Source organism: Zeus faber (assembly GCF_960531495.2).
Source record: "Zeus faber genome assembly, chromosome: 6".
NCBI classification, from domain to species: Eukaryota; Metazoa; Chordata; class Actinopteri; order Zeiformes; family Zeidae; genus Zeus; species Zeus faber.
This window is the reverse complement of record NC_137201.1, coordinates 10,288,037-10,315,232: the sequence shown is the minus strand read 5'-3', so window position 1 is coordinate 10,315,232 and position 27,196 is coordinate 10,288,037. Positions and strand designations below refer to the sequence as shown.

At 45.6% G+C, this 27,196-nt stretch overlaps 1 protein-coding gene across 1 annotated transcript in view; it reads right to left on the bottom strand.

Moving 5' to 3' along the window:
* hydin (HYDIN axonemal central pair apparatus protein) overlaps positions 1–27,196 on the bottom strand; it is a gene marked incomplete at both ends in the record, with an annotated part of 94,232 nt that overhangs the window by 29,978 nt on the left and 37,058 nt on the right. The window contains 32 exons of the mRNA XM_080002781.1: positions 291–463; positions 548–707; positions 784–903; positions 1,010–1,192; positions 1,776–1,855; positions 2,030–2,212; positions 2,369–2,626; positions 3,151–3,297; positions 4,276–4,391; positions 4,471–4,540; positions 5,028–5,154; positions 5,619–5,760; positions 6,423–6,606; positions 7,194–7,345; positions 7,787–7,960; positions 8,842–9,003; positions 9,766–9,895; positions 10,399–10,638; positions 11,718–11,867; positions 12,883–12,963; positions 13,102–13,215; positions 13,334–13,461; positions 13,861–13,997; positions 14,299–14,426; positions 15,044–15,186; positions 15,776–15,950; positions 16,370–16,420; positions 17,179–17,388; positions 19,410–19,521; positions 22,651–22,749; positions 25,877–26,097; positions 26,245–26,337. Of these exons, the coding sequence (XP_079858907.1) occupies positions 291–463; positions 548–707; positions 784–903; positions 1,010–1,192; positions 1,776–1,855; positions 2,030–2,212; positions 2,369–2,626; positions 3,151–3,297; positions 4,276–4,391; positions 4,471–4,540; positions 5,028–5,154; positions 5,619–5,760; positions 6,423–6,606; positions 7,194–7,345; positions 7,787–7,960; positions 8,842–9,003; positions 9,766–9,895; positions 10,399–10,638; positions 11,718–11,867; positions 12,883–12,963; positions 13,102–13,215; positions 13,334–13,461; positions 13,861–13,997; positions 14,299–14,426; positions 15,044–15,186; positions 15,776–15,950; positions 16,370–16,420; positions 17,179–17,388; positions 19,410–19,521; positions 22,651–22,749; positions 25,877–26,097; positions 26,245–26,337 (4,643 nt within the window). The remainder of the gene's footprint in view (positions 1–290; positions 464–547; positions 708–783; positions 904–1,009; positions 1,193–1,775; positions 1,856–2,029; positions 2,213–2,368; positions 2,627–3,150; positions 3,298–4,275; positions 4,392–4,470; positions 4,541–5,027; positions 5,155–5,618; positions 5,761–6,422; positions 6,607–7,193; positions 7,346–7,786; positions 7,961–8,841; positions 9,004–9,765; positions 9,896–10,398; positions 10,639–11,717; positions 11,868–12,882; positions 12,964–13,101; positions 13,216–13,333; positions 13,462–13,860; positions 13,998–14,298; positions 14,427–15,043; positions 15,187–15,775; positions 15,951–16,369; positions 16,421–17,178; positions 17,389–19,409; positions 19,522–22,650; positions 22,750–25,876; positions 26,098–26,244; positions 26,338–27,196) is intronic.

Here is a 27,196-nt window from a genome sequence, read left to right as displayed (position 1 = left end):
AAGATATCAAACCAAATAATAAAAAAGAGGTCAATGCGGGCTGTTATTTCAAAATAACGAAACAGATATTCATGTAAATGCTCTCAAATCGAAGACAATCTATACCTGAAGCTCATAGGAATTTTAAATTCAGGTCCCAAACAACAGAAAAAGAGTCATTGCCAGTTATTTATGGTCAGCAGTTTGTAAGAGGCAGGGGGTAATAAAAATGGGGTCATAAAGGATTGCAAAGTCATGGCATGTGGCGTATGTGTTTGTGGCATGTATCTCCTTGCTAGTGTAATTTTTACCTGTGGAGCAAAATCCTCTCGAAGGTCAGGTGTTTTGGGTCCGCCTCCAGCTCAGGACGGACGCCCCAGCAGGAGATGCGGATGACAACGGGCTCCGGGTTGTCCTTGATACAGCAGATCAGGCTGTCCTCAATGTGGCCCACCTTGGTCGGGTAGGCCCAGATTGTCAGTTCCTAGCGGGGAAGGAATCATCTGATGTTACCAAACTCATCAATCAACCCCCCAAGATAATAGAAGCTTTCTGTTCTACGCTCTACCTGCTTCTGGTCAGGTTTAAGAGTCATGCTGGGGGGGTCAAGCAGATAGGTGGTGGCCTTGGCATCGTGTTTATAAATAAAGTGGACCTCAGCGTCCATGGCCGAGGTGTTGTGGATCACCAGCTTCTCCATGTTCCTTGGGTACCTTCCCTCCTTGTATCTACACAGACACAAGGCCATTCAGTTACTGTTAAACACACCAACACAGGAAATCACATCATTCACTGCTCTCCCACCCGTCTCTGCTCTTTCCGCAGAGCACCGGTCCAAACTCGTAGAATCCAGCTTTGACCACATAAGCCTTAAAAAGGCCCTCTTCGACACGAGGAACCTTCTTAGTCAGGGCAAACATAGTCCTGAAAGAAACACAAAGGATGGAACTCAATCAGATAAGCATTTAATTGTAATTTAACTCCCCCGCCCCCTCGTGGATGTGAATGACAGCAGAGAGCGCTAACTGACGTGGGGTCGTTGCAGATGGAGGGGTAGGTGCAGAGTCCTCGGCAGAAGAGCTGGTAGCGTCTCTTGGTGCCCAATAGCTCAAAGTTAAGGGTCTGGTCGAACTGTCCCAGAGTGTCGGAGTGGAACCAGATCCTCAGAGTCACCTCACCATTGGCCGGCACCACCCAGCGGAACTTTGTCAACCTACACACACAAAATTGTTATATACACAAGCATGCCCACACACATACATGTACATGTACCAGGGACAATAATAAAAACACAGCAGTGAAGTGATAATCTAGCCATCAGAAGGACTACAGAAAGTAGTAGAAATATAAAATACAAATTGAAGATAAATATAGAATCAAAGGCAAATGCAAATTGTGCATAAGGCTGACTGACAGTTTAGCAGCCCAATGACAGGATGCAGGTGAGCATTCAATTTCACCCCGCCATCGCTGGGAGGAGTTGTAAAGCCATATGGCCTTGGGGACAAAATACTTCCTCAGTCTGTTTGTTAAGCAGGAGTGAGACAGCAGTCTGCCACTGAACATACTCCTCTGCCTAGTGAATGTACTGTGCAGAGGGTGGCGGCGGATATGGATGGATGGATGGATGGATGGATGGATGGATGGATGGATGGATGGATGGATGGATGGATGGATGGATGGATGGATGGATGGATGGATAGATAGATAGATAGACAGATAGATAGAGCACCTTTGACCCGGTTCATGGTGGTCTAGGTCGCTGCGAGGGGTGATGGTGCATGGATGCGGTGAACGGGACCCAAACGCTCCCCTCGCTCCTCTCCTGCTGACAGGCGTCCTTCTCTTGTCTGCGGCACCCCTCCTGCCACGCCCTCTGGGGGGCGGGGTCACAGGAACAACCGGCACTCCTTCCTGTGCACGCACACACACACAGACAGATAGGTAGACAGACCGACAGACAGATAGATAGATAGATAGATAAATAGATAGACAGTTAGACAGATAGATAGATCGATAGATAGATAGATGGTGTGTGCCAGTTCATTACCTTTGAGTGTGAGTCCCCCTCTGTGTCTTTCTTCTCCTCGTCGGCAGGTTCCAGAAAGGCAAAGTGGTCACTGACCAGCAGATCTCCAGGCCTAGCCCTCTCCGTGGGGAACGGCACGACAGAGAAGATGACGGGAGGAGGAATCGGAGGACCGCTGGGGCCCAAGCCCAGCTCGTCTAACACCTGGGGGGGTGGATAAGAACAAGGGTGGGTGCGTGGATGACAAACAAAGGAATGGATATTATGGGAGGAGGCTAAAGGTCACCGTGAGCGGCGACTCATAATTATATTGTATGTATCTATCTATCTAAATAATGTTGTAAACACTGCGCTTCACACCTCGTCCAGCGGAGGCAGGCTGCTGCTGAGCAACTCTTGTGTGCTGGGGTGATCTCTCTCTGAGACGCTCAGCACGATGTGGGGGACACTAGTCGGCTTAGGCTCGAGATCCACCCCGGGGAAGGCGGGGACCTCCGCGCCGTGGCCATGCCCTGGAGACGCAAGCCTGGCATCGACCCTTCGTCTCTCCTTCTCCAGCTTATCATTGTCTCGCTCCTTCTTGTGCTTCTTGGTCGATGGGGTATGCGGGTGCCCTTGCTGAGGGGTCGGCGGTGGAGGCAAATGTGAGGTCAAAAATGTATAGCGGCACTCGCTGCTTAAGAAGAAAGAGTTTGTTCGTAAAAGTAGAATTTGACTTTTGAGACATACAGTACATGAGTGTGATAGTGTGAAGGCAGCAGGTGGTGATCGCAAAATAACTCCTGACAGTGCGATCGGGGTCTTGTATCATTCTGAAGGTTGTTACTTTGCAATAATTACCGGCTGGCTGCACATTATCTTGCTTGTTACATGGTTACTTACGAAAGAAAAGACCACATTGAATGGGTTATTGATTTGAAATGGTTTAACTAGCATTAGTATGCCAAGTTTAAGAACTAAGAAATTTGCCTTTGTGTCTGTGTCCAACTCCTAAGTTCCTACTTTGTCAAGGGTTTAGTTAAAAGATTTCTGCTCATGCCACCAAATGAGGCATACATTTTTGGAAAATTTAAATTAAAGCAAAAATTGTAAGAACTTAGCCACTGGAATAGAGCGAAAGGCACCTGTTTGTCTGTGTGTACGTCCTCCGCCTCCAGAGGGGGTTCTTCAGGCAGCGGTGGCAGCCCACCATGGACCCTGTCCCAGTAGTGGAGGACTTGGGCCAGGTGGAACTGGCTATGCTCGTAGGCACGGAACCGACAGAGCAGTTGGATCTCTGCCTCGCTGCACTGGGGATTGGCAAAGAAAGAGACAGATGGGTGAAGGATGGCGGCGAAGACAACACGCGATTAAAAAGCCGTACAACACACTGTGCTTCGAAGGAAGAAGTGAGGCTTGGAGGATTATGCTCGGTAGGGGTCAATGTCTGTTTCCAACCCGTTGAAAGAAGACGTTAGAAATCGGGCACAGCCCTTCTTCTACTCGACAGTGTTATAGAAAATTCAATATTATTAGATACATATTATTATATTCTTTGAAATGTATTTTGTAAATCTCCTGTGTAGGCCTCATTTCGTCTCGCATGTACCTTGCCATCTCTGCAGTTCTGCAACCGATGAAGGCCACCGCTCAGTAAGAGATACAGTACCATGCTTTATTTCGTAGCACGACGTGCACGACTCCCTGTTTGCTCAATATTTTCGAGACATCTAGAAAACACTCCTTTCTATCCTCTTCGCACGTCTTATCCTGCTCCTGCGCTGGAACAGTATATTTTTCATGATTGTATCTGTATTATTGTACGAAACATGAAGTTACAGCAGGGGCTGGTCAAGGGATGCGCCTGAACCTCACGTGGATAAAAAAAAACGGACTCACACACAAAGGCAATCAGACAATATTGTTTTCATCGCTTTGAGAGCGTCACTGTATTGTTCTCATTTATTTTACCAAAAATGTATCTCACTGGTAAAGCGAAGATCTCCGTTTTGTTCCTGATAGCGAAGCAGGTTTACCTCACTGACCACCCGGGGGAAAATTCTCAGATAATATATTTCCGCCCAGGGGTAATAATGCCCACTCCTCAAATGATGGCGATGCTAACTGTTACAGTGTAAGACAGTGAAGTGACTCAAGGAAAAACTCAAATACCCGGAGGGGAATAAGGAATCCCTTGAAGGGCTCCCCCCACTTTGGCGATGGCTAGCTGAGTGATACGTGCTGACTAGGCAGATATACTATGTCACGGCAGCGGCGGGGTCTCTCACCGCAAACCCATCCTCCGAATCCAACAGAGACCCCTCGACTGCAGCTTCGTCCACCGTCGCCATGCTCCCCCTTCTCCTGTCCCTGAAAGCGTCCTCGCCGTCTCTGCTTCCATAAGCTGGGCAAGACAAGAAGGCCGGTCAGAGCCGGACACTTTCATATGTTAGTCGCTATGGACATGTTGGGGGCGCGTCTACCTGGCTCGATGGGTGAATCTTTGGAGACGATGCTTTGAGACATCTTCCTGTTATCCAGAACGGACGCAGACTGAAGAGAAGCACACACAAAGAGACGATGAGAGCAGCGGTCGAGAGACAGATCTTTTCGGCCGTCAAAACAAGGTAGCCACCGGTACCCAGAGCACATGTTAAATGTCTTTAATGAAAACCGGAAGCCCCCAGTACTTTATGAATAATATACCAAAAGAAGTTGCAATTCATCAAACATTTTTTGACAAGTTTAATGTAGAATGGGGGCAATTTGACGCTAACATCAAGCAAAATTGGACAAGTTAATTTGTAGTTTATTTGCAGTTTGTCAAACGTGCCTGAAAGCACCAAGAGACTCAATAAGATATTCATCACTCTTTTTTGCAAAGCAACAGAAATTCATCCTGATTCTAATTCTCAATACGAGAGCTGAAACGTGGTCCGTGCCACTGCGGCTCAGGCGGAACATCTTCAATAAGGGCGGGGTGGAAGGAAAGGAGCGCCAAACTATATTTTCTGGATGGATGGAGAGGTAGAGAACTGACCATCTTCTTTCCCGAAATGTCCTCCCTGTCCTTCTTTCCCCCCTTCTTGGTCTTCTTCTTTAACTCCTCCTCCTCTCTCTGCCTCCTCTCCTCCAGCTCGCGCTCCCGTTGCGCTTCCTCCAGCTTCCTAAACACACACGCACGCACGCACGCGCGCACGCACGCACGCGCGCACGCACGCACGCACGCACACACACACACACACACACACACACACACACACACACACACACACACACACACACGCACACGCACACGCACACACACACACACACACGGAATCACAGGTAAATGTGAGGGAGGAAGAAGGACGAATACTCCAAATAATATTCTGATGTCAAGCATGGAAAATGACTTTTTATTAAAGCAATTTCAGCCTCAATGACAGTGAATGGGGTTAAAATGTATTATGTTTTATTTATATTTTTGTGGGGGTATTTATAACTGGATTCATACGTATATCTTTGCTATCTCGTCAGCGTCATACCTATGAGCCGCAGCAGAAAAAGAGATTTTCTCCAGTTAATAAATTCCTCCCACAATTTGACAAAAAAACGGACACTCCGTCTTCAATCCGTGTTTTTCCCCAACCTGCGTTTGCGCTCCTTGATGTTGTCGAGGCGCCGTTGAATGATGCGCTCCTTCTCCTCCTCCTGCAGGGCGTCGTACTCCTCCTCATCCATCTCCTGCAGGTGGCGCTTCTCCCGTTCCTCCTTCTCCTTCTGCCTGGCCTCTGAACACAGGCAGGCACACACACACACACACACACACACACACACACACACACACACACACACACACACACACACACACACACATTTATATATTTATTATACATTTTTACATGTTAACACTAGCACTTACAATACTGTTTATATTACATTGTTACAACCACATATCGCTCTCTCTCCCTCTCTCTCGCCCTCTCTCTCTCTTTCTCTGGGGGCAGTAGCTCAGGAAGAAGACTGGGTTGCCCAGTAATCTGAAGGTTGCCAGTTCAGTCCTGAGCTCCTCCCGATTGCATGCTGCAGTGTCCTTGAGCAAGAGACTCAAACCCTAACTGCTCTTGGTGACTGTGTCCATCGGTGTATGGATAAAGTTGCTTTGGACAAAAGCATCCGCTAAATGATGACGTAATCCCTTTATCTGTGTGTATGTGTGTGTATATGTATATGTGTCTATATTTTTTGGGCATTTTTTATATGTATGTTTTTGTGTGTGTGTGTGTGTGTGTGTGTGTGTGTGTGTGTGTGTGTGTGTGTTACCTTTAAACTGTAGGCTTTGTGTGTGTGTCTTTTAAAATATATTTTTATATTTGCCGTTACATTTCATCTGCATGTGTTAAGCAGTGTGTGTGTGTGTGTGTGCTGTGTGTGTGTGCCCTCGGGTTCTCACCCTCAGCATCTCTCCGTGCCCTCTCGCGACCCTTCTGGGCGACGTAGGAGTCGCACAGGTCCACCACGTAGATGTGCCTGCGGTTGCCGAGGGCCTTCAGGATGATCTTCAGCGAGCTCGCCAGCGTCTGCACGTGCACGGACTCCAGGCCGTCGATCACAACGCCGCGGTGACAGTCGCTTTTCTGCCGCCCCGGGGGACGTCATCATCAGCCAAGAAAAAGGAGAAATGAATCTCACCGAGCCAATAAGTTGTTTGAAAGTGATTATTTTTGACTTCCGGGCTTCACTTTTCACCATCTGATGTTGTGCTTGTCGAGTTTCATGAGGGCAGAGCCTCACTCTAAAATAAATCAGCAAACGCAATCCATCAAAAGGAGTCAATTCATTTTGAGTAGCGCACCACATTTCAATACCCAGGCAACAATTCAAGCAGTAGGCTCAAAATGACCTACAAATGCACAATGGGAAAAAGTTCTTTGGGAGACAACAACGCAGTTGTCCGCAAACATTATTGCATTTAATTTTTACACGTCTCTGTGGAATAATGTGGTCTGTTGTCAATCAGCGGTCAGTAATTTCTGAATAATGGCCCTAGTCTATTAAACTAGGCATACTAGTTATGAAATAATTCAATATCAATATACTACCTCAATGTATTATATTATTACGTAAGTAGCTGTATAATAAGTGGGATGTTGTGGACCGGCTGGCTGCACATTATCTTACCTGCTTTTATGACTAGAGATGGGCTGTCACCAAATTACCATACCTGCAGCCTCTCATCCAGGACGTCAGCCAATAGTTGTTCAGGAAAGAGAGGCTTTTTTTCCTTAAGGTCGTCACTGTGCTCCTCCGTGTGTTTGGCTACAGCCTCCACACTGAGAACGACAGCTTCGCCCATGGGATCCTGTCCAGCCAGGCCTTGAATCGCATGGATAGACACAAGTATGTGAAGATGTATCGCTGCCATGTCGTTAGGCTGTTTTTATGTTGAAATGGAATAAATGGAATGGACCGCTGCAAAATACAAGTTTTGATATTACTTGAGCATATACTTTAGTAGTATATAATATAGTTTATACTATATAAAGGCGTTCCCACACGTTATATGGCAAGGCCCCCTTTAAAGAAGTTGTAAATACTTTATCTGCCGATAATAAACTCCTGTGTGGTTTCACATTTAACTTAAACTGTCAGAAAGTGGCAAATTGGACGACAAAAACTCATCATCATTTGTGTAGCAGAGTAAATACAGTCTAGTTTGTGAGAATTCCCATCCTTTAAAGTTACATTTATTGCATCTACATATTCCTCTTTTCATCCTGTCTTCCTCTTCCCCTTCTATCCGTCCTGGTGTCTCACCTCCCTCCTGGGCTTTCCACTGGGCTTGCTCACAAGTGGCCTGCTGGTAGAGCTGCCTGGCGGTCAGGCTGCTGGGAGACACGCCGCTGCTCAGTGCGTCCGCCACCACCGCGTCCAGGTTCACGCACACCGCACCGTAGTGGCGAGCCAGGTGGGCTGCCATGGTGCTCTTACCTGAACAAATACACACACGTACACACACACACACGTACACACACACACACCCACACACACACACACACACACACACACACACACACACACACACACACACGCTGCTACATAGACACTACTACAGAAGACTTGAAGAGATGAACGTGGACATGTCCAGTTCCACATGAAATATCAGTAAATGGGTTAGTCATATCGAGGGTGAAGTTTTTTTTGTAGAGCGAATAGTTTTGATACGTCGTTGCAGTGTTTGCTACGCTTTTGCAATCGCCAAGCGCTCCGCTGGGCAAGGCTCACTAGTTTTAAAACTAGGCATACTAGTTATGGAACAATTTCAATTCAATATTCTGTCTCTATGTATTTTTTTTAGGGCTGTCAATCAATTCAAATAGTTAATTTTTTCATCTGTTCAACATACCTTAAAGGGATATTTTTCAAGTGTTTAATACTCTTAACATGGGAGTGGACAAATATGCTTGCTTTATGCAAATGTATGTTTACTGGACATCAGTTAACAGCCCAAAGCAATGACAAGTATTGTCTTGAAACCCTCAAAGATACTGCATTTAGCATGAAAAACATGCAACCAAATATCTGTAAAACACTAAAATGTCCAGGTTTTCAACATTAACTGCAAAATTCTAATTCAAATAACAATTTTAGACTTGTTCTCAGCGCTTACGTCAACGTTTATCATGTTCTGTCCCACTCATTACCTAACTCGATCAAAAAACATAATGACCCGCTGGCTGCACATATCCCGCTTATTCATGAAAATACATACAATGCACAGAGTAGGTCTTGTGTCATCGTAATTCTTTCTGACTGGGATGATTTAGAAACAATCGGGGCGTTCAGAGTTGTTGCTGCCACTGCGTCCTCACCAGTCAGCGGTGCTCCGTACACAATGATGGAGATGCCTCGGCGGTTGCGCGTGGCGACGGCCTCGGGGGAGAGGTCGACGCCCATGTGGCGCCCGATGGCTCTGGATACAGGGGAGGTCTCCAGCATCCCCTGGCTCCCGGCGCATCCCTCTCCCACCCTGTCTGCGGGAACAGCTACAACACCAAACATGATGTTACGGTCTGCGTGTTGTTGAGAAGAAAATAGGATGAGATTGTACCTGATGACTGTGTATTTTTTGAGATGAGGGTGAATCTCAATATGCATTAAAGAAAAGGAAAACGAGAAAGAGAAAAAGAAGGCCGGTGTGGAATGGAAGGTTCATAGAATATATCCAACTTTCTTATTGAATTGGGGAGACCATGCCATGATCAGTTTTGTTGTTATTGTTGTTGTTGTTGTTGTTTTGATTATGTTTTTTACATCGAGAGCATAACACTGGCTTAAGCAGGTCGCTTGTAAGAATTGGCGTGACTTCCTGTTTCTAGTTTCTAACGTTAGCGCGGATACAGCCAGAACAGCTGATTTACGGAAGTGCAAAACAGTCAACAAATTGCGAAAACATATCAAGACTATCTGACTAACATTGTGAGCTGAAACATTTTTCAAACGCTTAAATGTCCCGTTGCCCGTTGAGTTTTTGGCCCCGCACAGCCAAAAGCTGCAGCGGAATGATGAGCTTCCCAGTGGTTACGTGTTCAGCGAGGTTGTGCTATGAAGCGTTTGTAATGCTGGGGACCAACATTTTGGTAAGAGGTTAAAAAATGGCGAACATTTTATTAAATAGAGATCCTATCTTGTTGTCACCTACACTTTTGTAGGTTCACCTGGAGGCTGGTTGCTAGCTCTGGATAAGCATTTACGGATAAGCGTCTGAAAAGGCTGTTTGGGCCTTGGGGCTGTACCGTTGGCTCCGGGCTGGGAGCAGTGGTTCTTGTAGTGGTCCAGCAGCTCTGCAGGAAGAGCCTCCCCGGGGGCCCTGGGAGGCAGCAGCAGCGTAGGCTGAGTCTCATAATCCTTCATCAGCCGCAGGATCTGAGAGGGAAGAGGCAATGCAGGATGGCTTATTCAGAAAGTGAGGAATTCAAGAAAGAAGTAAAGGGTAGGAAAGTGTTTTTTATATATAACCGAGAAATCCTGATGAGAGAATCACAAGAATCACAATAATTTAAAAAAATTTGAAACATACAGTACAATAGTTTGTAATTCCAGTAAAAGTGTCAGTTAAATTTGTCACTTTGTAGAAACTGATTGATTTCTGTCACTTTGATTCATGTTGACTGTGATACTTTTTTTTTTTTTTTAACAGGGCAGTTCAGCAGAGTAAGGTGAGCGTTAACGCCTTTATAAAAGCAATTTTAATGGTGTTCCAAAAAAAAAAACGTGGTGTCATTACAACTCAAAGATTAAGTGATATATAGAGCGTAACTAAAACAGGCAGTCGTGTACAGCTGAAACATCTGCCTCGGATAAATCTGCCCATTGTAACTCTCATTTTGGGTTGTTTCAATATCAGAAGAAGTGATGGGAGGGGGTACCTTCTCCTCCTCGTGATACTGTGTGTCAAACTCCAGGGAATAGAACTCCACAGCGAAGGGGCAGGGGTTCTTTACGATGACCTCGGTGTCCTCGCCAAGGCTGAAGGGCAGGCAGGGATGCAGCTCCAGCACAGAGGGGCGGAACTCCAGCTGGGGCTCCTCGCCTTTTCCCTCGGCCAAGATCAGAACCCGCTGGGTGCTGTGAGCCAAGCTCAGCACCAGCCGCCTGCTGTAGGCGCACTGCGGAGACACACACACGCAAGCACGCACGCACGCAGGCACACACACACACACACACACACAGTTCTAATCTCTGTGACCACGTCATCGGTCTTAGATCTGTAGGCTGCTTTTATGAAGTTCAAAGATGTTGCATAAGTGACACACAAACTCTAGTGATTATTCACTTTCAGAACTCACTGGTGGAAGTACTGCAACCTTTTACTTAACTAAACGTACAAACACCCTGACGCAAAAACTCGTAAAAGTGAAAATAACACATTTCTACTGAAGTAAAAAATACCTGTTTTAATAAAGTCCAAATGTACCTTTTCACCTGCAGATAAGTGCTCATGCAGATCCTGATTACAATTTGCAAAAGAATAGTATAGGTGGTGTGAAAATAAAGGACCTGGATCTCATCAATGAGTAGTCCTAAACAGCTTTGGTAGATGCAGTCTCTGACTTTTTAATTTGGCTCCCATTTGATTATATAGATAATTGCTTTTAAATGCAGTGGAGTAAAATTCTAAAGTCTCCCAAACTGAATATATACCTGTAAATCCAGGTGCTTGAAAAATGGACTTAAGTACAGTAACAAAGTGCTTGAACCTAGTTATATTCCACCACTTCCAGAAACGGTGTCTCTTTACAATGTTACAAGTATTTATGGGGGGATAATCTCATCCATTTTAAGCCGATGATTTATCTTTTTAAAGACTACTACAGTGGTACCTCTACTTACAACTAATCCAAGATACGAGTAGCGATAGTCGCGAAAATTTGTATCGACTTGCGACCGACTGCTCCAAGATATGACCGTGGAAATTTGCAGTTGGCGGCCAGTCAGCAGTCAGTCAGCAGTCAGTCAGCGGGCGACCTACATCGTGTGTGCACGTAGTTCGTGGCTTATCAATATTTTTTTCATACTTACTGTGTTTGTGCTGTGTATTTTGTTTATTTTCACCCTTCATGATTTCATAATTCATATGGGAAAAATTGCTTCGACATACGATTGTTTTATCAACGACCGTTCTTATAGAACAAATTACAGTCCTAAGTCGAGGTACCACTGTATGAGGTATGGGGCGGTTACTCACCCTTTCGACCGGGATGAAGTGGACCTGGATGTTTATCCTGTCGCTGGGGTTCAGCAGGCCAGAGGACGGCACCATTTCAAACACCACCGGCGGTATTTGTTGTTCCTGCAAGATCTTCTTTCGCAGGTGGAGAGGCGTGAACTTGTCCAGCTGAATCCAATAGATAGATAGATAGATAGATAGATAGATAAAAAAAAACCCAATTATAATAAATAGCAAAAAAACAGAAAACAATTTAAATAAACCTATAAGTTAATGACAATTATTTATTTTTAATTTTCAATACACAATAAACCTAAAATAATGATAAATAAACAATAAAAATGAAGCTAAAAATAAACAAAAGAACAAGAAATATTTGGTGAAAAACAATTTAAAAAAAAGTATTATATGTAGGTTTATATAATAAAAACTTTACATTTACTATGGTTGCACGGCATATTATGATTAGATTCATATACTGTATATGTGGCTATAATATAAATATTGACCGTTGGAGCTTTATATTTCAATGTCCTAAAAACACATTAAAGGGCCATTCAAAAAAATCTGATGTTATACCCTTACTTAAACTAAGTACCTTAACATATGCATCATGGAAGCAATGCATTTATGTACATTTATGTACTTAATATGCCCCCACCACATGAATTTCACCACAATACTGAATGAGAGCAATATATCAAATCAAACCAAACCAAATTTTCTTCTACAAATTCTTACTTTCCTTAGCCAAAATTACTTGAGCTGAGCTGCAAGCATCAAACTGTAGTGCAATACCACAGCAAATTACTACACCCGCACCCCCACCCCCCCCCCCCCCCCCACACACACACACACAAAAAAAACCCCTCTTTAAAATGGGTAACGTGTCATACCAATATGCAGAAGAAATATTAGATTTATGAACAATTTAAAAGGTAGACATGGTCAACTTCTGTTTATTTTCGTTCTTTAAAGGTGCTTTAAAAACACCTTTACATCACATGTACATATCCAAAGGATCTATAAGTATATTTGGAAGAAGATTAACACAACATACTTCCAAAAAGAACCACATCCACAGAAGCCTCACACGGGGAACACAACGATTTATCTTGTTGCTCATAAAAACGAGCCTATACCAATGATTAAAATGCAGCACACCCGCTGGGCAATTAAATACCTTCTTGCGGGGCAGGATTTCCTCTGCAATGCTCCAGCTGCAGGGTACTTCCTCGTGGTTAAACAGCTGTACGGTCAGCACCTGAAGGCGGAGGTCACATGGGACTGGATAATCAGTGGGGGAAATGTTGAACTTTTGTACTTTTACTCCAGTAACAGTTTGCAATGAGAAAGTAGGGGAGGATGGCTTGACGTATCAGTTCCCATTGCGATACGTTACCTGACACATGCTGCACTGCACACTGTCAAACTGCAGCATATCCGTGGAAACAGTGAGAGCCGGCACAGTCACCACCGCACACAGTCGCACCTGAAGCGAGGGCCCGCCCACAACCTGTCAGTCAAAACAAAAAAAAAACAACCATCGCTCTGGGTGGCTGAAGAAGCTGTGTGTGCATGTGCGTATGTGTGTGCGTGTGCGTGTGTGTGTGTGTGACGGTTTGTGCATGTACCTGTATGCTCAGAACGGCGCTAATGGCCCCAATCGGCAGGTTGGCTCCTTGGGGGTCGAATTTCACCACGATGGCCTGTGTCTCGCAGCAGGGCAGGTTCTTCACCTTTTCAAAGTCCGTACTGAAACCTTAATGGGAGCGATAGTCACAAATACTGTAAAGGGCTTTCAATATCGACTCTCGTTTTGTTTTGATGTGACGCTTGTATTAAAGACCTGTGAATTACATGGATTTGCACTTGAGGATAAAAGAAGTAAACAACCGTGGGATAATGCAATTGCGATAATTGGGAGTGGGATATTTATCAGGCTCAGGGCAGCAGGCGAGGGGAAACCACTCATCCAGCAGATCATTAAAACAACTCCAAGAAATGCTAAATATACTCTTTTTCTGTTTTCCAGGAAAATGCTTTGGCCACCCTCGGGGTGATCAATGAAAAATCTGTAAATGTTATGTAAGCAATTAGCTCCTGTATGAATGATTCAATAAATGCCAAACAAGATTCTTTTGAGACTTTTTTTCTTTACCTGTGCTGCTGAGAAGTTTGTGGCCGACGCGAAAGGACACAGCCACCGCACCAGTGTTGGTGACCTTGATCGTGTGGCTATGAATATGGCTTTGGATAACGTAGCCAAAGTCCAGGACATGTTCGGGCAGCAGGACCCTGGGGATGGACAAAAGAGAGGAGAGGCTTGAAATAGAGGCTTAGATAACAAGAGTTTTGTTGAGTTTAAGGGATGTTCCGATACCATTTCACGACCAATAGATTAAGTATTGACTGATAAAGAGCAATACGTTTTTCAGTCATGTGTCATAGGGCTCTTGGGATCAGATTTTTGTCCAATCGGGCCGATGATTTAGGCATTTTGACCAATCTGGCCTGCGACCTGACATGATTTGGACACCCCTGATCTAAACATGCCTGAATCATGTCTATGGAACGCAGGGTACTGTATGCACGGTACCTTCTGAGCTTGTGCCACTTGTTGACCGAGCCCAGAGGTTCTTGGCTTTCCAGCATGACGCTCGTCACGGCGAGGGCATTTTCCTTGACGAGCCTTCTCTCAACCTCCATGTGAAGAAGCTCTTCATACTAGGGAGGGGCAGTGGCATATGAGAGAGAGGGAGAGAAGCAAACAAGAAGAGAGGGAGACAATAAGTAAAGCCTCGGTAGCACCTCAGTAAAGTCATTAGATGAGTGAACAACTTAAGTCAGGGGAGAGGGGAATTCTACAGGTAGAACAGACATGACAACCCACCAAGAATAGACAGACATACCACCCCCCTCATCTCCACGGTCCAAAATGTGGTGTCTTTTGCACTTTTCAATGTAAGGGAAGAGAATACCTAACAAGGCTGTTTTTGCACTGTGGAGAAGTCGGGATAGTCATACAACTGTCATACAACTGTCCGGGCGATCGAGGCTGAACGAAGGTTATGAGCAGAAAACAGGAGAAATTGGGAGGGCGTTATTGGCAGGAATGGGACTTGCTGAAAAAATACACAAAGAAGGGCAGCAGAGGAGGCCATTGCTGGCAGTAAAGAAGCCTGCCTTGTGGGAGGGGAAGAAGGGGAGCAGATGGACTGAAAGTGGAAAAGAAGCAAAGTAGCGTCTAGGTTTTCCATCTACAGATTGGAATAGGCCAAAACCCATAGTGATAAAAGCAGGTGTTTGTCGTCTGGAAGTACAAGCGATGCTAAGCTACTGACGCTGAGAATGCAGTTGTCCCTCGGCGCGGCTCCTCCTCGTCCTCCTTCTGTGGTGGAGAAATCATTCAGGTTCTCCCGCTGCGCCTCCACGGCCTCCATGGCCTCCGTGGCCTGCTGCAGCACCTTGGCATAGCGGTCCTCCGCTGCAGGGGAAGAGGGCCTTCATATAACTGCACCGATTTGAACTGTACGACCCCAGTTCATAAGTAAATCTTAAAAAGCATTTAAAATAGGCTTCAAATAGCCTATTTAGAGCCAACCAAACAGTGCTGCAGTGGATCTCAACAATGAAGAATCTTTTCATATTGGGGTCCCAGAGACTATACAGGCAGTCGGTGACCTAATGCGACTCAAATTGAGTGTCCTTGATATGAAAAAGGTTCACCGCTCTGCTCTTCACTGCTCTATTGTTTGTCTCAGGGTAAGAAAGACTGTGCTCTTGAACCTCCTATGGGCCAAGTTACATACTTAACAGAGGTTTGCATCAACCCAGGAAGACCTTAAGCACCATTCTCCGAAAATGTGAGAAATGTGTGAGACGGTGACTCGGTTTTAATTGGATTGATAGTCTTCCCAGTGTAACATTTTGAGAACGATGCTACTTCACAGGGACACTTGAGTTGAGTTTGTTCTTCCCGGGTATAAAGTGAAAGTATGTACTTTCACAAGCACACGAGTATGTTCTTTCTTTCTCTGTATCGATAGTGGGTGTGTTTTTAAGGGTGAGCGTACATAGTTCTCGAGGGAGGTCAAGGCGGATCCGAGGAAAAATCCCCTCCCCGCTCAGGGTGATCCTCTGGGGGGGCAGGTGAGACACCTGGAACTGGAAAATCTTGTGGAACACCTCGGGGACGCCCGGGAGGTAGAAAACACTCAGACGCTGCCTCCCACCGGCCTCCACATAGCCCTGGCACACACACGCACACACGCACGCACGCACGCATGCACGCATGCACACACACACACACACACACACACACACACACACAGACACACACACACACACACACACAGGGATACGGTTGAATGGAACATAGATGTACAACCACAAATTCAGACGATCCATTGAGACAAATTGACAAAAAGCAAACTGATAACACTCACTCTTCTGGGCAAAACAACGGGCTGTCCGGGCCTAAGCGTGGCGGGAAACGCCTTCTGTCCCTCCTCCTTCCCATCGCGCCTCTCTCCATTTGGACGATTCTCCTCATCCTCCCACTGTCTCTCGGCTCTCCTCCCCTCTACTCCCCCCTCTTCCTCTTCCTCCAACTCCGCCCCGCCCTCCTCCTGCCGCTGCTCCAGCAGGACGGTGAACCCAAAGCCCACCTTACCGCTGTTGGTCAGGGTCAGCTCCACCTCGGCCACGCAATCAAACATCTGAGGGAACGGAGAGAGGAGTGAGAGATTAATTGAGTTGAGTTGGAGTTCTAATTGTGTACATCTTGTAAGCAAGAAAACAGGCTAGATGGATAGATGGATGGATGGATGGATGGATGGATGGATGGATGGATAGATGGATTGATACATACATACATACATACATACATATATACATAGATTAATGTGGCAAAAAATGTGGCCTTTACTTGAAAATCTATGGGAGGAAAGTTTCAGGATTTCTCACTTAATGTGAAAAAACGCCATCCTCGACAACTGTACTGAGAGCAGAGAGAGAGCGAGAAAGAGAGAGAGAGAGAGAGAGAGAGAGAGAGAGAGAGAGAGAGAGAGAGAGAGAGAGAGAGAGAGAGATAGAAAGAGCAAGAGTAGTGCTGTAGACCAGACAGGAAGGTCAGAGAAAGGTTCTGCTGAATGGCTCATTTCGACCAAATCAGAAATCGATACGCCCTTGTTTTGAATATCAATGATAACAGCTCCCGACCTGCCCGTGTGCTAAAAGAGAAGTGAAGCAAAGTGTGAAAAGCCACACAGCGACATTTCAAAGTCAATACGCCTCCCTGTCCCCACACCGCCTTAGTGTGTATCACTTAACAAGTCTCTCTCCGGTGTCCTTCTGAAAGATGGCCCCGGCTGGGTAATGCTCGCATCCATACCACAGATACGGAATTGATGTCCCGTATCGCTTGTGGTAGAACATCAGAACAATAGATTTGGTAAAGAGAAGATCTTCACTGTACCTGCAGGCCGATGTCAAGGAAGGGAGGGTCCAGGCTGTAGCTGATGTCCGAGGCTTCTCCCCTGAGCGTCACATCGCACCTGGGCCCGTCCACTACATGGCACTGCGCCACCAAGTGGCCCCGCATGAAGGCGTGGCTGTAGAAGGTGAAGGTCACTTGCTGGCTGTCCCCGGGCTGCAGCTTCCCGTAGAGGGGACAGATGTCAAACATCTATAAAAGTAGAATGGGGAGAAGCAGGGGGTACAGAGGAGGCTGCTCAAAAATCCATTGTTTTCTTATACATTTCCTCCCTTAAAGGAATAGTTTGGGTCCGTTGGAAGTATATCCCTGATTTATATTAATTCCCACAGCATTCCCTCCAGCCTCCATCCCGGCTCCACCCCGCCATCAGGAGTTCAATGCAATTACTGGGGGACAAATCCACAATATGCATTCGGTGCAAAAACTCCCTCCATATTTTCCTCAAAGCTAACGTGATGACACAGCAGTCTGACGTTGCGTCAATTACTTATTTATTTTCGTGCGGCGAGCTACCCCCTCCTCATGTTTGTGCACACTAATCTTTTAGATGTGTAGTAAATACACTGGAGAAACAGCATCACACATTTGGGTGTAACACTAAAACAAAATTTGTGGCAGAGCAATGAAAATAGCGGCAGCAAACAGGGAATTTAGCAATAAAACCAAACTTTTTTCTCTATTCCTCAAATTTTTTAAGTCAGACTGCTGTGGCATCATGTTAGCCTCACCTGAAATGTGGAGTGAGTTTTTACACTAAATACAAATAGTGGATTGGTCCCCCATTCCTTGCATTGAACTCCTCATGGAGGAATGAAGATGTGCGTCCAGTTTGGAGAAAGGGCTGCGGGAATGAAACCTACATTATACATGGGGGTAAACTTAAACTATATATTTGAACGAAACTCAGAATAAACTCCATTAATGAAGAGGTGATCCATATCAGGCCCTCCTGTGCATTGGGACATTCCAGTGCCTCTCTTGCAAATACTTGATATTCTCGTGCTTTGATGCTTGAAAGCTTACTTGGAAGTTTGAAAAGAATAATCAGAATATATACATTCTACAGATTTAATAATCTTTAAAAAACATGGGTAATTTGTTTGCAGTGCCAAATTCCAGGGCAAGAAGAGAGGCTGTTGAACTAATAACAGACTGACTGAATTGTGTCCACCCACGGTAAGGTCGGAAGAGTGCGCCTGGTTTTCAACCAGCCTTGATCTGCACCCACACACGCTGCATCACTGTGGCAGTTCTGCCTACCACAAGCCACTCAAGCGGCGTTTCCATAGCCCTCCGGCACAGAAACACAGACGACGATGGGTTGTAGACACCAGATTATTGTAAAGAGGAGGCTCGGTGGAATCAGCCAGGAGCAGATGGAACATCTCTCCCGAGTGTGTGTGTAGATGGGGGTTTTAACCTGCTGCTCGTTAGCCCAACCAATGAGCAACAGGTATGCAGCCACCCTGACCCAATCACCTAGATCCAGGTCGGTTGTGGCTGCTCAAACCATCCTATCCACATACCACACCACAATCACCTATCAGGCATTATGGCCCGACCCGCTCTCTGAGGTCTGCAAATGAGCGGCGGCTGGTGGTGCCTCCACTGCATGGAATGAGTTCTCAATCCAGACTCCATTCATGCGTGGAGCCACAGTGGTGGAACAAGGTCCCCAGCTGGTGATGCTCTGCAGAGACTCACAACCTTTAAGAAACACCTGAAGACCCTGCTCTTTCAGGAACACCTTAATAGCTATGACTAACTATTGTGTGGATGTTGACTCAAATAGTTTTCAGTTGTTCTATTGACACGATGCACTAACCACATATGAGTACTTATCATATTGCCTATCATGATAAGCATTTGCACGCATATATCATAATACTAAAAACACAACATTTCTCATAACACATTCTGATTCCTTACAGCTATCTTGCACTTGTATCTGGTTGAATTTAGAAACCGGTGCTCAGGCACTTCAATTTGATGTCCAATGGTCAATGTACCATTGGACAAAAGCATCTGCTAAATTAATAAATCTGAATGTAAATGTAATGGAAGAGGTGTAAGAGTCCATTTCGATGCCAGACAAGGATTGCAGGATGCTCCCTTAGGGCCCGTCGCTCCCTTTTGAACTATTGGCCATAAACGAGAGCCCTTCGGAGCTGCAATTATAGTAGAATAGATTAGAAGTCACCCAACCATACCTCTTCCACACCAGGAGGCTCTTTGGGAGAACCCCTCCCTTCTTTGGTCTCAAACTCCGGGTCTCTCTTCTCCTCGTCCTCCTCATCCTTCGCAGACAGTTTGAAAACCTCGCTACACCAGGGACAAAGCAAAGGAGCAGATTTGCAGTCAGCCATTGCACCTAGAAACAAGAAGGATTTTACCCGTCTCTTCACCCCTATTCACTAAATCTAACATGAGATGACGTAGCACTTCCATCCTCCCAGTAACGCATATGATATGACAAAGATGAAAGCAGCAAAATAGACAAAATAAACATGTATCAATATTAAAGAAAGTACAATGTGAACCCCTCAAAAGAAAACTTGGACTCTCATTCCCACTGCCTCCTCCCTTTCTCTTCCCGGTGGGGTTGTCCTGCATGCATCCATCAAGTTAATTAAACAGGGTGATCCATAATTAAGAGGAATTTTAATAGGCAAACGTCTGGAAACAGGTCAGAGCAGAAAAACACTGGATAAACATGGAGTTTTTATTTATTTATTTAGTATTTTTTTATTTTGCGATTGAAGCATTTCACAGTCATGTTGGACAGAGATACTGTACAGCAAAAATAGATGATGAGCCAGATAAACTTGCCAATTCTTGTGTGCATGAGAAACATTTTGAAACTGTGCTTCTAAACCGTAAGTATCTGGGCTTGTCGAATAGTTAGACACTATATATTAAATCAATAAATATAGATATATAAATAGAAACAGTGCTTCCAGTACATTAGTCGCAACTAGCTTTAGTCCAGGATCAGTTTTAATTTGTAAATACCTGTTTATATACACCGATCACTGACAGGTGAAATGAATAACATTGCTCATCTCCTTCCAATGGCACTTGTCATGGGGTGGGATATATTAGGCAGCAAGTGAAGGGGGCAGTGGCAGGAGGGGCAGGAGATAGACCAAGTCATCTAGTAATTGGAAGGTTGCTGGTTCGATCCCCGGCTCCTTCTGGTAGCGTGCTGATGTGTCCTTGAGCAAGACACTTAACCCCCTAACTGCTCCCCAGGCGCCTCTATTTGGCGGCCCACTGCTCCTAGATAAGACAGTTACTAGGATGGGCTAATGCAGAGAAATTGCAAATTTCCCAGTTGTGGGACTAATAAAGGTATATTTAAAAAAAAAACAGTCTTGAACAGTTCTTGAAGTTGATTTGTTGGAAGCAGGAAAAATGGGCAAGCGTAAGGATCTGAGCCACTTTGACAAGGGTCAAATGGTGATGGCTAGATGACAGGTTTAGAGCTTTTCCTAAACAGGTCTTGTGGGGTGTTCCCAGTTTGCAGTCGTTCGTACCTACCAAAAGTGGTCCAAGGAAGGACAACCAGTGAACCAGCGACAGGGTCATGGGCACCCAAGGCTCATTGATGCATGTGGGGAACAAAGTCTAGCCCATCTGGTCCAATCCCATAGAAGAAGCTGAAAAAGTGAATGCTGCTGTGAGAGAGAGGTGTCAGAACACAGTGCATCACACTACGCTGACCCCTGACCCCCTGACCTACACTTGGCACATGAGAACTGGACCATGGAGCAATGGAAGAAGGTGGTCTGGTCTGATGAATCACATTTTCTTCTAAATCATGTGGATGGCCGGGGTTAGGGTCCAATGGAGCATCTGTGAGATGTGCTGGAACAACCAGCCCGATCCATGGGGGCCCCACCTCCCAACTTCCAGGACTTAAAGGATCTGCTGCTAACGTCTTGGTGCCAGATACCACAGGACACCTTCAGAGGTCTTGTGGAGTCCATGCCTCCACGGGTCAGAGCTGTTTTGGTGGCACGAGGGGAAGATACACAATATTAGTGGTTATAAGTGCTAGTTTTAATGTTGCGGCTGATCGGTGTATAATGTATGATGATAGGTGGAGAAACTGAACAAGTAAGTCAGTAATAAGTCAATAAGGGGTTTTCATCATTTCGCCACATGGTGTGTTATTGCTGTTAAACAGTTAACAAATTAACAATTTGAATGTATATGTGTGTGCGCATGGAAGTGGTGTGCAGAAGTACTTGCGAAAGTCCTATCTTTTATTTTGTTCGTCAACTGGCCAGCAGGGGGCAGTGTGGTATGGTCAGACCTATGTGGCACGAGCCAGTGTTGAGGGATTTTATTTTTTATTTTTTGTTTCCAAATTTGAGGGTCAGGGCCTGCCATTTGACTTTGAGAGGATGGAAACACATTAAAGGGGAAGCGATAAAAATATAAACTGAAGCCAAAATACAACATGTAACTTAATACCTGTACAATCAACAAGCCTGCCGTTTTTGGGATTTGGTTGAATTGAGTACAAGAGGCTATAAAAGACGTTTAAGATATATATATATATATATATATATATATTAGGAAAAGGGTAAGAAAAACCCACTGGTGGGGGTGGAGGAACAGATGGTGAAACAGCAGATGATGAGTCTGCAAGAACACACCTCATAACGGATACATCTTACTCTGACTTTGTCAAACTAAAAGAGACAAGGCAACTCTCTCTCTCTCTCTCTCTCTCTTTCTCTCTCTCTCTCTCTCTCTTGGTTTCATGCATCTCCCTCATACTCTCTCCCTCATTCAATATGCATATCTGTGTGTATGCATGTACGTGCATTTTACAGCATTCAATCTTACAAAAAATCCTCAGATCAAAGACACTCCCTCTTCATATGTCAGCAAATGTGTGTGTGTGTGTGTGTGTGTGTGTGTGTGTGTGTGTGCGCGCGCGCGTTTGTGCGTCTGTGTGTGTGTTTGCGCATGCATGTGCGAGGGAGAGTTTTACACGGTAGAATTTGATCACAACAGTAGATATCTGCTAATGGGATTCCTGATTGTCTGTGTGTGTGTGTGTGTGAGAGTTTGTGTGTTTGTGTCTCTTCTCATTTTGTGTCTTTCTGTCTTACAGAGAGAGAGAGAGAGAGAGAGAGAGAGAGAGCGAGAGTGAAAAAGAGAGAGAGAGTGAAAGAGACAGCCCAGAGAGAGATAGCATACATTGTTTCCCAGCGCTGACAGATCAAACCGGCTCCACTGGACTTATCTTTGTGATAAATGTGTGAATCCGTGAGTCCGGGCTTCTCTAATGGCTGCCAGCACGTGAGAGCACACACGGCATCTACTCATCTGTTCCTCCCCTCAGAACTCGTGTTACTTTTATAACTGTGGCTCAAAACTCCCCTCCATTGTACGTATCAGCATTGCCTCAAACACATCCCCACAACACCACCTCACCTATCAGAGTCTGGCTCGGCGCGGGGGTCCGTTGACTTGGACCAATTGGGCTCTCCTGTCGCCCCGTCATCGCCGCCAGGCTCCGTCTTCTCAGCAAAGCTGCCGTAAGAATGAAAGCGCATGCATTAAAAATGACCCGGCCACTCTAACCCTAACCGAATCTGTACACGCAGAAATGCGGAAGAAAAAAAGAACCATTAAACATTTAGCCTTTTCTATGGAGAAACTCATGGAAAGCTGTCATTTCCTACCCCTGAGATACGAAGCGTTGTGTGTTGGAAGGTGCTCCGTCAAATGAGTTTTTCTGCAACGGCTCAGTCATGTGTATGGTAATGAGATATTAGTATCGACGATATGACTGTATTACCGTTTACATGGCAAAACCACTGAATTAATAAAAGTTGAAGGTGTCCCTCCAGGTCCCTCCATTAATCACAACGTTTGATTTGTAACCGCTGTATGAAATATAGATTTGGTACCCACCCTTAACGACACAAAAGTCCATTTTGAAGTTTAATAGCACGCAGACCTTAATGCCTATGTGCTGTGGGCCTGCAACACACACAGGTTTCGCCTGAAGGTCGGATTAAAAGATTTAAAATCAAAACACGAAGGAAAAATGTTCAGATCTCAGATTTAGCCTCATTGTAGCCCGCAGGCCAAGTCCTTTACTCGGTAAACAAACTTATTCTCCAAACTATGTTCTCCAAAAAATGCTGCCCGCAGTGAGTCGTCGGTCAATCTCAAGCGATCGCAAATCACCAATCCAAATCATCAGGCGAAAAACGGTCGCTGGAGGGGTTGTCATGCGGAGCAGGTGAAATAAGTAGAAGCTTTCTATTTTCCTTTTTTTGGTGGCTGGGGGGCGGGGGGTGGAGGAGGAAGTGATTTGGATGTATTGTGCGGCCTTTGTATCTCTTCCCGGGACAGGAAGAAAAGGAATAAGCTGTATAAAAAATTTCCCTGAGCTTTAATTACTGATAGCGATGTAATTAGCTGAGCCGGGCCAGACCTTGTGTGTGTGTGTGTGTGTGTGTGTGTGTCTGTGTGTGTGTGTGTGTGTGCGTGCGTGCGCGTGTGTGTGCGAGTGTGTCTTTGCACACTCGGCCACTTTGGTGTAAGCATGACACACAACAGTAAAGGGAGATGGATTGATGGTGGTGTTGGGGGGTGGTCATTATTTAATTAGAAGGATGGCCTGTGGGACGTAGCGCTAGTGCGGGGAGGCGGGGGAATCACAAACCGAGAAGCCCAGAACGGACAGCGAGAAGCGCAATGAGGAGAGAAAAGAAAGAAAAGAGAGAGGAAAGCCGGCTGATAAGGATTAGGTGAAAACCCAGAAGCGCTGGGGGGAAAAGAAACAGAGGGAGAGAGAGGACAGAGGGGGAGGTGGCGGGAGGAGAGAGAGAGCGAGAGAGAGAGATAGAGAGAGAGAGAGAGAGAGAGAGAGGGAAGAGAAAGCAGGAAGATAAATGGGTGGAGGAAAAGGTTGAGATGACCAACTAGAAGGAGATGGAAAGGGTCACAAACATGCAGAGAATAGCAGGTGAAAAGGAGGTAGGCGATAAGAGAAGAGAGAGGAGTGGAGGGGGGCGGTGATAAATGATTTAGATTTTTCTTGCGGGTCCAGGGCCACGGAAAGGACCCATATACTGGCTTATAGTGTGTGTTTACCGAGCTTTTTTTATTTTTTATTTTCTTGCAGAGCCAAAGGGAGTGGAGCGAGGCAGGCTGTTATGTGTTCAAAGCACCAAATCAGTAGATCTCCCTTCCCCAGCGAGCGCGGAGCGGGTTTGGAGGCCGATCCAGAACATTAAAGCTGCAGCTGCTGCCCCCGACTCAGCAAATTGCACCATTTAAATTGGGAAGCTACGCGCCATGCTGCCGTACGTACAGTATATAAAATACTCAAGATCTTATGGTTTCTAATAAAAACGACATTCTCATAAAAATGGACAAGGGGATGAAGGGCTGAAGAGAGGTTTGTAACATAACATATCTTGAAGTAGTGGCACGGGCTGGCAAATGAAAATGGAAGTTTCACGAGCCGGGAAAGTCGTGGCCAACTGCATAATGGTTTACCGTCTTAAGGGGAAACGGTACATATACAAAAGTAAATGAATTCCTCCGATTCATAAATGACGTCACGCGCCGTTGATGCTCAAACCAATACAGTCCTTGGACTAAAAAGTCTGGGTGGATCAGAGCAACGCCTCTCGAAGGTCCGACGTCAACTTAGAATCACTTTTTAGCCAAGGCTCAAACCAAATACGAGTTGTGTGGCAGATCTACACGGGCCTCTGAGCAGGCTTTTTTGCTGTTTTGTTTCTTTAACGAGTTTGCTTATCATAGAAAATGTTCATTCAATTTTTATTGCTGCCATTTCTAGAGGTGATGCGGCTGTTGTATTTCAGTAATAGATTTGAAGGCACTTGGTAAAGCAGTTGGCACATAATACACATGGCATTAAAACCGTCATTACCCAGTTAGTGTTTGCTGGCGACAGCTGGCTACACTGTCATAGTAGACCAGTCTAGCATCGCTGCATCATGATATATTCGGGCCATTTTGTCAGGGTAAAAGGCTCCGGTACAGTTCATGCGACAATGACAAAAGGACGCTGGCGAACCCCAGACAGAAGTGTGTGTACTGTACTGTCCTGTACTGCCTGTCAATCTCTACGCAGGCTGGCGAAGCAAACCTTTATCAGTGCCATTCGTAGTTTGCCGACCTGCCCCTGTCACCTTTGAGATTGTGAGTGTGAGTTCATGGAGAGTTTGAACAGTAGGATTTGTACAATTTGGGTGAGAACTGAGAAAGATTCATTTAGGGCGGGAGTGTACTGATTAACCATTTACAATGTGTGTGTGTGTGTATGGGAGACGCCACCCTGCAAACAAGCCATGTCCATGTACAATGTAGAAGGAAAACTCTGGGAGATTTGAGACAAACTTTGCTGAAATTAAATAAAATTATATCTATCATATTGATGTGGAGGAACAATAAGTGAGTGGCCTTCAGCCTGCTCCCTTACCTAGGATCATATCGCATTCCTGTGAGCTACGGGCGAAATTAAGGCGTTTAAAAGCAACCTTGTGGAACTTGTACAAGGATACCCTTATCTGTGCGATGTAGCGAGAAGGGATTTTAAAGACGGTGAAATGTCCAACAACTCCCAGAGAGAAATTGCCCAGAAGTCGGTGTTAAATAAGTAAGTAAGACAGACCTGATAGCGTGCTGTGCCTGGTCCACCAGGAAGGCCCATTGGTAGGACACCGGCATCAGGGAGATGTTGGTGATGGTGACTTCCCTCTTGGTCTCGCTGCCGTTGAGCACGCAGCCAAAGTCCAGGTCGGTGGTGGAGAAGTGGAGGTTGGGGAAACGGAACTCTGCGTGCAGCGCCACCATGTCCTGCTGGGGGTGCTCCTTGTAGCGCACCTGGAGAACCTGGCAGAGGTTGTAAAATTAAGATTGTAAAAATATTATGTCTGAAAGAAGTGTATTGGCACTGGAAAAGTGATGCCAAAAAAAACAAAAAAAAACAAAAGCAAGAAGGGATTTGCAAAAACAAAGGGGGCATTGGTTCACTGGTACCTCATCCAGCACTTGCAACCATTTGTCATGGCAGTGGGCGGAGTTGAAGTGTACCCAAACTTCCACCTCTGCCCCGTTACCTAAGATCATGACCTGGAGAGACAAAGATAAATGTCAGTATTTCAAACGCTACCGGGTCTGCACATCTCTGTCACGTTTTAAATGAGGACATAATTCTCATTAGGGGACACCGGATGGTGCAGCACATTGCCTATGACGACCTCTAATAAGCAGATGAGCATTAGCGATCCTTTGTTATTTGATCCTAGGTTTACTTCCTGGTGTAAGGACTTTCTACCGCTCAACAACTCCATCTCCAAAACTAAAGAACACCCCCACACACACACACACACACACACACACACACACACACACACACACACACACACACACACACACACACACACACACACACACACACACAGACACACACACACAGACACACACACACGCCTGAGCCAACTGCGAGACACAGTAGAACTGTTGGACAGCAGGCAGTACCTGGGAGTAACACCGGACACCAAACTCACTTTCAGTGAGCAAAACACAGACGCCCACAACGCTGCCAAAGGAGCCTCAATAATCCGGAGGCTTAAAAACCCGTCGGCTCAGCCCCGTCTCCTCCTGCTCTTATATCGCAGCATCCTTGTTCCTCTTCTACTGCTCCATCTGTTCTTTCCATTTCATTTCTCCAAAACAGGACGCACCGCATGTCAGACCGTCCGTTCCACACCACGTCTAACCTATCTCGATTTACTGCAGCCGCCCAGAGACAGACTCATCGCACGCCCACGTTATCTCACATGCCCCCGATTGCCCGCTTAATCCATGGGCAATTACAAGAAGACCACCGAAATCAACACGATTTAGTTGTTGTGTAACCCGCCGTGCCTCGTCCTCTTCACTGCATTCTGTAATTCAAAATGCGACGGCTCTTTACACATTGACGGGC